An 11,250-nucleotide genomic window follows, 5' to 3' on the forward strand; every position below is an offset into this window, starting at 1 on the left:
TTCTGCAGTAACTGTTTTAAAGGTGAAGTATCAATATTGTTTTGGTAATTCAAAAGGAACTGAGAACAATGGCATCTTCAATGACATCAAGGTTTGAAAAAAAAATTGCTTAAAAACAAACCCTACCATCTCGTTAAAATATATGATAATATCATGTTTTTATTACATTTAAAATTATTATTTTATATTAATATTAATATACAAAAAAAATAAAATTGGTATATATTTATTTAAAAAATGGTATAGTATTTTATAGCCCATTTAATAAATTATGAGGTGAGTGTGTAATTAGATAGTTTTTATAAAAAAGGAGAGCACACTGTAATGTTTTGGTACAAAACGGTAGGAAACCACTAATGTATTAAAATCTGTTAAAAACCTGAGTAGGTACGTAATGTTCACATGGGTCAGCGAGTTAAAATACATTATATTCAATTTAAGATAATGTTTTAGTTGGCTAAATTAAGTTAAATTTATGTTAGGAGTCCTTCAGTGCTAGGTGTTGTGTATTGGTTGATGCTCTTTTGTAACCAACTATATATAAGTTAGGTTGGTATGACCAATTCTCATCCAAGTCACTACCATTATTGTTTGTTAATAGTTTTTGATGTTATGTTTTATTTAATTTAAAGTCTGCTGTATTTCATATTTATGTTCATATGTATTCAATTTCAAATATAGCTCGGTAAAATATCGAAAAACAATTTTTTTTTTAAATAACTTTTGTGTGATGGAGTATAAGGTATCGTGCATAGTGAACCAATTTGTTGTCTTAATCCTTTATCCATTGTTTTCTTCTGTCTTTAGTCTCATTATCACATCTCAATTTTCTATTATCTTGATATTTCTGTGCTGGTTTCATACATTGTTCAACCATACAGTCTTCTGGTATTCAGTGTGATTATGGAATTTATTAGAGAATTTTTAAGCACTTCAGGGTGTTTCTTTGACTAATGTATATATATCTGCTTACAGATACTTATATATCTGCTAATCTTCTTTTTTATTTCTTAAAATAATGGAATATATCCTGAACTTAATGGTGAAGATTCTGTCACATATGTCTGTATAAAAAATAATGAATTATTTTTAAGCTCTGTGGTTTGAGGTTTAGAATTATGATATAGTTTTTTTATGTACGACTTTCTCAAATTATCTTATATATCTATTTTCTGAACTTACAATTTTAAGTTTTCAAATTTGCTGATAGTTCTATTGTTTGAATTGATACTTTTGATTTTTAAAGGTTGATTATTTTGTAATGGTTTTGTTTTGTGACCTCGTTTTTTAACAAATATTTTTTTCAGGACCACCTAGAGTTCCTGGACCTCCTCATCACATGCAACAACAAGGACTACCCCAGCCCCCGCCTGGCATGGTTAGTGGTACAGATTGTGTATTTGTTCTTATTTTATTTTATATTTATGTTTTAGGTTTTTTGTCAGTTAGTAGTAAATGTGTATAGATAATGAAAATCAATAATTTAAAAATATAAACAGATTATGGTAACAGGTAATGACTATTAATTATCGGAATTATAAAATGGTTGTTACTCCTTTCTAATTCCTCAACAAATAGTGACAATCTTTTACCAGCTATGGAATTAGTCTCCTTCTATGGTCAATTTACTCACGTTTATTTCTTGGTCAAAGATAATACTAGTTGTATCCATTGATTCAAATTAAAACTATATCAACACTTTTTCCATTGGCCTAGGATGATAACAGGATTGATCTCACCTTTGAGACATTAATTGAGGGTGATACTACAGTATATTTCCTCACCTAAATTTGTCGGCTCAAGATAATATACTAGGCCTCCCTCACCATTGTCAGTTCAATTACTTTATAGAAGATTCCATTGTGTCACCTATTATGTGAAGCTAATACCTCATCAAGCTCTCCTATATAACTCCTAGTGGAATCTCAGGATAGTCACTCAATAAAAAAAATAAATATTATAAAATACCTAGTAAAGAATGTTACAAAATATACCTGTTCATTAGTCTGTTTGCACATATGGTTATCATGGCAACCAGAATTTAATCATACATTCTAAACTTTTTGGATTATTGTTAAATTTAAAAAAATTAATTATTTCCCAAAAAATTGGGATCAAAGAGAGATAAGGCAACTGTGGAATTCCAGAATACACTTTGCGGAATGGTGGGTTTGGAGTTATAAAATTATTTCACTCCTGTACAGTGTGTCACCATAATACATGAAACTCTTTTATCTACGATATCTTTTCATAAGTATTAAATTTTGTTTTGAATTATTTGCATTTTGAACTTGAATGAAGTAATTTTTCATTTTCAATTGGAATAAACACAAATATAGTTATTTTTAATTGTATAAATGATTAACAAAAATGAATTAATTTATTGTTTTGCTTAACTAAACCAGAGCATTATGCAAGTTACTTTGAGTTGCGGAAGCCACTTTTAGCAGGAGTTTTTAATTTTGAAATTTACCATTTTTTTTGTTCAGTTTTTAAGAAATATTCTGTTTTTTTTTTTGTTTTTTTAATGGATATGATTTAGCAGATTGACTTCTCTGTGTTATAAGTTAAAGGAGTCAGTTATTTTCTTTTAAGTTCTGTAATAATTGTTCTGTGAGGATAGCACATTTGTGTATCTGTTGGATATGGAGGACTTTTTATTTGAAGGGTGATTTCCTAAGATCCGGATAAGATTAGTTTCACTGTTTGACAAACTATGCCTAGATAGGCATGGTCATGGTCATATAAATACGATTTTTATTTTTTCAAATTTCAGATCATTTTATGGTAAATGATTAGCGACAAAATATATTCTTATTATCTCACTATTTCAATTTTAATTATATGAATAGATTTATAGTTATAGTGTGAAGATAGTTGACCGTAGATATATAATAGGAGGAGATGGTCGGGGGGTGCGGTCAGCAGAAAAAAACACAAATAAATTAATTATTTATTTGTGTCTTTTCGACCTGATTTTCAGGTCTTCATCAGGGAGTTATAGGCAGAGATTTCTGCTAAACGCAGAAATTGTGCCGAAACGTCGGCACAACCAAATGATTCATTTCTTTATTTGTCTTTTGTTCTGCTGACCGCACCCCCGACCATCTCCTCCTATTTATATAGTTATAAATTTTCTTTGTCATTTTTACATCTCTATGCATAAATTTTGGCTTTGTTCCTGTCTTACAGTTCCCAGGACCACCTAGAATGCCAGGGCCTCCAATGGACCAGCATGGACCTCCTCCACCACGCCCTGATTGGCCTCGACCACCAGGTAATCATTTTATTTGTTTAGTTGATAAAGCAAATAGGTATATCTTAAGACTTTGATTGATATAGTTTAAAGTTAAACTTGAAAAGCTGCAATTGATGTTTAGAGAAATGAAAATTTGATGCATTATTCAATGGAAAATTATTGAATTTGCTTTTGGATTTGTTTAGAATAGAAATCTTAATATTGTTTGGCCTGTGCCTAGGTATGCAGGGACCAGGTTATGGACCAATGGTGGGCCAGGGCATGCAGGGGAAACAGCAAGGTATGCCGATGCCTGGCATGCACCAGCCGGGGCCTCCACCCCCTCGCCCTGCTCCTCCAATTCAAGGTAATAAAATGTTTTGATTTAATCAGCTATTAGTTTTTATCTGTTTTAAAAAATTAAGGTTTCTTTGTTCAAATGATGTTTGGAATCTAATTCTTCTTTGATTCTCATGTTAGTCTCTTATGTTTTCAGGAATGCCTCCGAACCAGAACCCTGGAGGACCATACTTCCAACAGGCTCCGCCTCCAAGACCTCCACCACCGGGGCCTTCGATGGACTTTGGACCACCTCCTCCTCAAACTAGACCTCATCATCCTCCCATGCAACAGGTACTGTGCTCTTTAATAAATTCACTTTTTTGTATTATACCGATTATGAGACAAAAATACCACTTAATAGTTGTCAATATCACTGTATTGTAATTATAGCTTCAGCTTATGGCAGATGGTTTGATTTTTTAGGAGATCTGTTCATGAAGTAATCCAGCTAAGTATACATAAATTAATCTTTTTTAAAAAAATTTTTGTCTTACCTATGTAGGATTCATTGGTTGTATATTTGAAGTATTTTGTTTTTGAACTAGTGTACTTATTAGTTAGATCTATCTTCATTAAGCATCCTCATAAGTATTTTGTGAAGTACCTTTAAAATTCTTCGCCAATTTGATTTTCAATTGTTCTATTGTGCAGTGTCTTCTTTTTAACCTTATTTTTAATTTGGGAAGTGTTGATAAACATGTAAGAGGTCTGGAGATCTGTCATGTATTTCTAATAAAAAATTACTGTTTTAATCAGACAATATATACATCATAATGAGACATTGTAATATTTTTGACATTGTGAATATATACTGAGTGATTTCATTTCGAGCTATTGTTTGAAGAAATTTAACTCTTTGTGGTACTGACTGAACAATTCCAGTGAATGCTTACCAGGGTTGCTTTGGAAGAAGAAACCACAATAGAAAATGTGCATTAGGATGTTAATGTTTCCAAGTTTAGTTATAGTCTTGTGTAATTCCATAACAATTGCAAATATTTTAACAGCTCCAAAAATAAAGTAATTTTAGGTTTCATGAACATTCCTTATGAATTTCTATTTGCATTTGATATGGTAGCATACTTTCCACATAATTTCCATAATAATTTCATCTACTTGCAAAAAGGGTCTACTAAATAAATCTTTCTAAATTTCTCATAAAAAAAATTGCACTTCTCGATTGTGCCATAGTTAGGTTACTTATTGAACAGATTTCTTGTATTTATTATTCATGTCAAATATGTTTTGTCAATAGATTTAGTTGTTAATCTGAATTAAAATTTTCATGTCCATCTATTGTTCATTTAACTACATTAAACATGGTACAAAATGCGTTTAAGATGAAGTTAGAATTTTTTAGACATATTAGTTCTTAATTTATAACCTTTATTTTCTAAAATTTCTATATACAGTATAGGCAACTTTATTTGTCTCATATCTTATATAGGCTAAATTTTTTAAAAGTAAGATTTTAGACATTTTAAAAACTATTACATGATTGAGTTCTGTTTTGTAGGTTTTATTTGATTATTAAAAAAAAAGAAAGTTTGTTCCTTCAATAGTAAAATTTTTGTAATAATGCTTTTTTTTTTTTTTAATTTGAGCGAGTGGACTTTACAATTGTGTTTTGTTTATGTTTGACACATTTAATACCATTTTGTTTCATTAAATAAATGGTCATCATCATTTAATAAAACTTTTTTTAACCATCTTATCTGAGTTAAATGAAAAATTAATTGTAACTGTATAAGTTGACTTGTTAAACATGTTCCCTTCATTTTATTTAAGATTTTTTTTTTCTTTTTAACTTTAAACGGAATGTGAAACATTTTTTTAATTCACCCTTAATGACCTCTCATTACTCTTTGATTATCTTTTGTGCTTTTCTGTTATACCAGCGCCACCTTCAGTGAGAATAACCTCCTGCCTATCAATCTCCCTATTATTTTGTCCTTGGTGGCTATAGGCTAGTGGTCTTTTGGTTGTCAGATTATTTTACAGTAAACATTGGAAAAGATTTCCATGGTCCTAATTTATTTAAACTAGAAGTAATTATGGTTTTTCGCTCATGATTAAAGTTACTTCATTACATCAACAAAGCCATGTTAAACACTTAACTAAGTAAACTCTTAAGTTAATTATATATTCTCCTAAACACTCATTATTGGCTTGAAAACTGGATGGTCAAAACCGACCACTCTTATTTTGTATTATTTAATTATTTATCTATTCAATGGTGAATAGATAAGAAACATGAACATGTTATAATCTTAAGATTGATGGAAACTGCTCAGTTTATTGATAAACACAACTGGCACAATCACTTTAATAGTAGTATTATATATAAGCTAACAAAACCTTAAGAGGCGCTGGTATAACTAAAAACTATTATGTTTTTCTTATTGTTATATTGATAAAGAAGTTCCTTGAGAATCTAAAGTTGAGATTACCAGTCAGATATATTTTTGTCGATTTAGAGCATATTTATGTGTGTGGAATAAATTTAAATGTATTGTTAATTTATTATTTTTTTAGGGGGGGGGGAGGAATAAAAATACAATTAAGAAAGTACAGTCTAAAGGTTATAATTTGTCTATTAAATCCATGTTTTACCTAAGAATGAAAGAAATATTCCTTTTAAAAACAATAATTATATTTATTAATTTGAAGTTTTGGTGTTATTTAACTTACTGCACCATTTGTACTTAAATAGTTACTAATTTGCTGAGGAATTCCACATTAGGATTGAACTTTCAGTTTTAAGTGACTCCTACAGCCGATATCTAACTGGACTTTGGCTTTCGTCATGGAACAGGCAGTACCGAATTGCCCAGAATACACCAAAGTGTGTCTCAAAGAAACTCTTGTTTTGCTTAGTTATGTTCTTGTATAAAAATATATTGTTTTTTTTTTTTTGTGTGTATTTTACTAAGCAATATACCAATATTACACCCTGAGCTACCATAAAAATATCAGATATTACTGCTTCTCAGTTACAGTTATATGCACTGGCACATTAAATGAGGCCCTAAGTCAAGCCCTCTCAGTCTTGGGAGAGGAATAAGCATGACATTTATTATAGTGCACTTAGAGCCTCATCTCTCCAACTAAGGTTATCCTAATATATACTTCTGAAGTGAAGACCCATCCCTCCGTGCAAAGTATTATTCTATATCTCCTCAATCTCTGTCAGTGTGCAGTGTTCATCTGGAATTCTTCAGAGACAGGAGATTCTTCATTGAATCTCAAGCAGCTATCCTCGCTGCAACCTAGGGAGACCTTCTAGGCACACGTCCTACTCTGACTGACCAGAAATAAGACATTTGCCAATGAGCATTTGAAATAATCTGCAAAACGTAGGATGGTCGAATGACCAATGACTTCGAAGAAGTCGAAATAAAAATAAAAAGAAGACGACAAAGATGAAGAACAAAAACCTCTCTGCTGGACCTTCATATTCGCTGATGTAGGCTAAATGATTCTTGGTGCAGATGAGCACTGACGGAAGCAGAGGAGAAAACAACAGTGACAGTGGATGAGCATTGAACTGTGACAGAGGGAGAGGAGAAAACAACAGTGACTGTAGATGAGCACTGTTCACTGACAGAAGTCGAGGAGATATAGAATAGAACTTTAGATCCAGGGATTGGGCCTGGTCTGAAGTATAATAGGATAACCTTACTTGGAAAGATGAGGCTCTGGACTAAGTCTAGGATAGGAGAACAATCCTAGGAAGGGATAAGCCTCCTGATTAGGACCTTAGAGAGGAAGATGTAGATCTAAAATGTAGGAAGAAATAAGAACCAACTCTTGTATCCGAAAAGTTGCAGTTTTCATACTGAACTTCTATAAGAAGCTTACGCTATTAGTGCTAAGCTTAGGTCTCCAAAGACTGACAGGGGCTGATTTAGCCCTTATTAATAGTGCAAAATTAAATTGCCTTTAGCTGTGACTGAGAAGCAGTTATATCTGATATTTTTATGGTAATTTAGGGTGTAATATTGGTATTCTTTCTTTATTGTAGTATCAACGTCATTATAGTAGAATATAAATTATTAACACATAAAAATAATAATATGTTTTTATGTAAGATCATTATTTATCTCCGCAAGAGCTTCAGTGAGCCTTGTACTAACCCATTCTGGTGGATTCCGGATGAAGTCCGGGCTGCCTGCTCCATGGCGAAAGCTGATGTCCAATGAGACATATATATATAAAATTTTTTTTGTTAGGCCAAAATCACACTAAAAATGTTCTTTAATAAAACTAGTTGGACAAGATATATGAGTCTAATAGCTAAGCTTTGATAATGGAAAACTTTTGTAATAGTTCTTGTATCAAAGTTAGGTTATTTTTCAAAAAATTGTGAAACTTTTTCAAAAAAAGGTAAGAATATTTTCACTTATAGAATAAAAACAGATCAAATTTGAACCACAGCTAAGTAAACATCTGCCAAATACATATATATTAATTAATATTGATTTCATTGAACTAAAATTTAATTTATGATTGTGTCTGGCATAGGAAGAAGGGGGGTGTAATAAAACAAAGTTCTGAACATAAAACGAGGAAAAGAAAATTCTTAAAAAAGAATCAATGATATCTAGTGTATACAAAAAATGTGCTCACTTTAGTTTATGTTGAAAGGTCTTCAGTTCTTGGCAACTATTTTTAGTCCAAAATTGTTCAAAAATAGTGATAAGTTTTTTGTTGTTTTTCTGTATTGGTTTAATGTTTCTATATTTTATGTTAGTTTTATTACTTTTGTTATTGACTGTTTTGTTTTTGTAAACACGTTTTTAGTTTTTAAAAAAATTCAAAATACATTTCTTTTGTGTTATAAAAATATTTGGGGTAGAAATATGAATACTTTTTTATTGGTGTATAGAGTTATTAATCATCATGGTATCTACTGTAATGCTGATGTGCTTAAAAAAGCCCTTAATTATATTTTTTTAGGCTTAAAATAATTTGTTTTAACTCTTTTTTTTAAATTTAAATTAGCATCTCATGTATTTTGTTACTATGATTTTAGAAAGCTTAGTTCTACTGTTTGGTCTTTTTAACCTTAGCACTTACATTCATAAAATGCACGTTTGGACTGTTATGTCATGTATTTTAAGAGTTTTTACAGCAGCCATATTTTAAGTTAAACATTGCTTGAAAAATTTTGGTCTCTGATTATAAATTACTTCCAATTAATTCTTTCGAATCCTTATCGATATACAGTAAATTTGGCTTCATTTGATACAAGCATTTAGGATTGAGGAATTTCTATTAATCATTCTGTAATTCCCTGATTGTAAATAGTCTGTTCAACTTAAGAAAAAATTCATTTATAAAAAATTTATAATAATTATGGTGTTGCCATGCTCTTAAGTTAAATGAATTACTAATCTTATTTATTTATTTTTAATTCACACCTTCAATCACTTTTGTGTGTTCATAAAAGATGCGTTCACTAAGTTTCAAGACTAGTCTCAGAACCAAAAATTTATTGAACATTTTTGTTTAGCGAATTAAAAATTTTTGAGATAGAACTCTTGTTCATCATCATACCACTGCCAGCATTTTTCCATTGTTCATAGGAAATCAAAGGCTCCCTGGAACTCTTCACACAGAAGGCTTTTAAGGACTTTATCGAAGCTACTGCTGGAATCGTGTCAAATTACTTCTCTCTCTGGCCTTTGTTAGTTCAGAGAAACAAAAAGTAGTCGGTGGGTGTTATTGGGTGGCTGTGGAAGCATGGACACACTGAACTTGGCTACAATTTTGGTGAAGATCAAAGACGATTGCGTTAGACACCATGGCAATACGTCCTCTTATCTCTTGCTGCTACCAAAATTATGGTAAAGTTCAACGTGGAAACACTGCCATAGCCACCCTTATGGCCCTTACCTAGCTCCCAACATCTTTTTATTTCCCCTAATTAAGAGAGTCCTGAAAGGGAAGCGATTAGACACTATTCTGCCGGTGCAGGCAGCTTCAACAAGGTCTTATAAAAAAATATATTATTTGTGCTTTCTGCACAAAGAGTTACAGAGAATGTATGAACAATGGGAAAAATGCTATTAGTGGTAAGTTGTTGACCAAGGGTTGTATTTCGAAGACTTATAGTTCTTGTACAAAGATTTTAACAATTTTTATGTTCTGAGAGTTGTCTTGAAACTTTGTGAATATACCTCTATTAATTGTTCAGAGTGTTATAAATTTCAGAAAATAATAGGTACTGGAAAAGATGTGTCATATGTTTTATTTGGTAAGAATATTAATGATGAATTTATTTTATTTTTTGAAGAAAGTAACTAATTCTGTATTGATGGTTGCAGTTGGTTAAATAATGTAAAAATTTCTTCATTTTATATATTTTTTTATGTTGTGGTTGCAAATATTATGTTTATGTATCTTTTATGAATTAGTTTATAGTTCAAAACTTAGGATCCTGTTTCGATTTTCAGTAAATTGGTCTTAGGAACTATGTGGTAATTATTTTTATCAACCTAGCTGTACAGCTGACAACATATATGACGTGTTGGACATTAAGTTTGTATTGTTGTTTATAGAAGGTATTGTATTTACCAATATTCTTTAAGTAGTTATATAATTGTATTAGTTATTTTCTGACCATAGTTAGTGTTTATAGGAAACATTTTCATACTTCAAATCTTTGAAACAACTAACATTTTTCAAACCAATGAAAGGGGGAGGAGTTTGTACAGTTAAGGTTTAAGTTGCTGGCATGTTTTTCAAATTTATCAATGATTAATGTGGAGTAAAAGTATGATGTTTTAAATGATGATAATTATATTACTATTAGAATTTATTTTGTGAATAGATGATGGACCATGTGTGAATAATTCAGGAAATGGTCTTGGTGGTGTTCAGGAAAAACAAAATTTTAAAAATAGTTAAAACATTTTTTAATTATTATTTTTCTTGACCACAACTTAGACCTTCTCCTTATTTTTCATTATATTATATTTCTTTATTACATTTTTTTTTAATTTGTGAGTACATCTGAAGAAGACAGTTCTTGGTGACCATTATGAGAACCACTGCATTGTAACTTTTTTATCTGTTATATCATTGGTTGGTTACTTTGTTTCTTATGCAAACTGTTATTTGTTGATTATCTTCTTTTTCAAGTTGTTATTTTGTATTTCTTAGTTTTTGTCCTGAAAAATGATAATTTGATAATAATGAACAATAATGTTCAATATTTCTAAATTTAGGTACCAACCTCTACTGAAAAGGATTCATGGGGGGTTTGTTTTACTAAATTTGTTTAAGTATGAATCAGTTTGTTGTGTTAAATTAATAAGTAATTTTTATTATACATATCTATTTATCGATCGATCGATCGATTAATCCATCCATCCATATATATATATTGTAATATGCTCTTTTTGAGTAAATAGTATATTTTGATGTATAAAGGGTTTTTGATATGTTTTATTTTATGTATCAGTTTAATATTAATTTGTTTTGTTTATCCAAAAAGCAAGCTAACCAATTTTCATTGTCTATAATAACTTTGTGATTCAAAACAAAGCCAAGATGGCGGTACGTATCCTTCAGTCAAGTCCGTTGAATCAAGGCCATGTTGAGCAGATTCAAATATCATAAAAACTATTTTAACTCTTCCCATCATAATTGAAAATACAGTAAAT

At 30.4% G+C, this 11,250-nt stretch overlaps 1 protein-coding gene across 5 annotated transcripts in view; it reads left to right on the plus strand.

Moving 5' to 3' along the window:
• LOC106690799 (cleavage and polyadenylation specificity factor subunit 6) overlaps positions 1-11,250 on the plus strand; it is a 36,955-nt gene that overhangs the window by 7,382 nt on the left and 18,323 nt on the right. For all 5 annotated transcript variants that reach the window (XR_001344675.3, XM_014436370.3, XM_014436371.3 and 2 more), the window contains exons 5-8: positions 1,308-1,378; positions 3,193-3,277; positions 3,480-3,605; positions 3,735-3,871. Coding sequence is in view for 4 of the 5 variants with exons in the window: in XM_014436370.3 (XP_014291856.1) it covers positions 1,308-1,378; positions 3,193-3,277; positions 3,480-3,605; positions 3,735-3,871 (419 nt within the window). In the remaining variant the exon portion in view is untranslated. The remainder of the gene's footprint in view (positions 1-1,307; positions 1,379-3,192; positions 3,278-3,479; positions 3,606-3,734; positions 3,872-11,250) is intronic.

This window comes from Halyomorpha halys, unplaced genomic scaffold (genome assembly GCF_000696795.3).
Source record: "Halyomorpha halys isolate HHAL.00 unplaced genomic scaffold, Hhal_1.1 Scaffold1876.1, whole genome shotgun sequence".
Classification (NCBI taxonomy): Eukaryota; Metazoa; Arthropoda; class Insecta; order Hemiptera; family Pentatomidae; genus Halyomorpha; species Halyomorpha halys.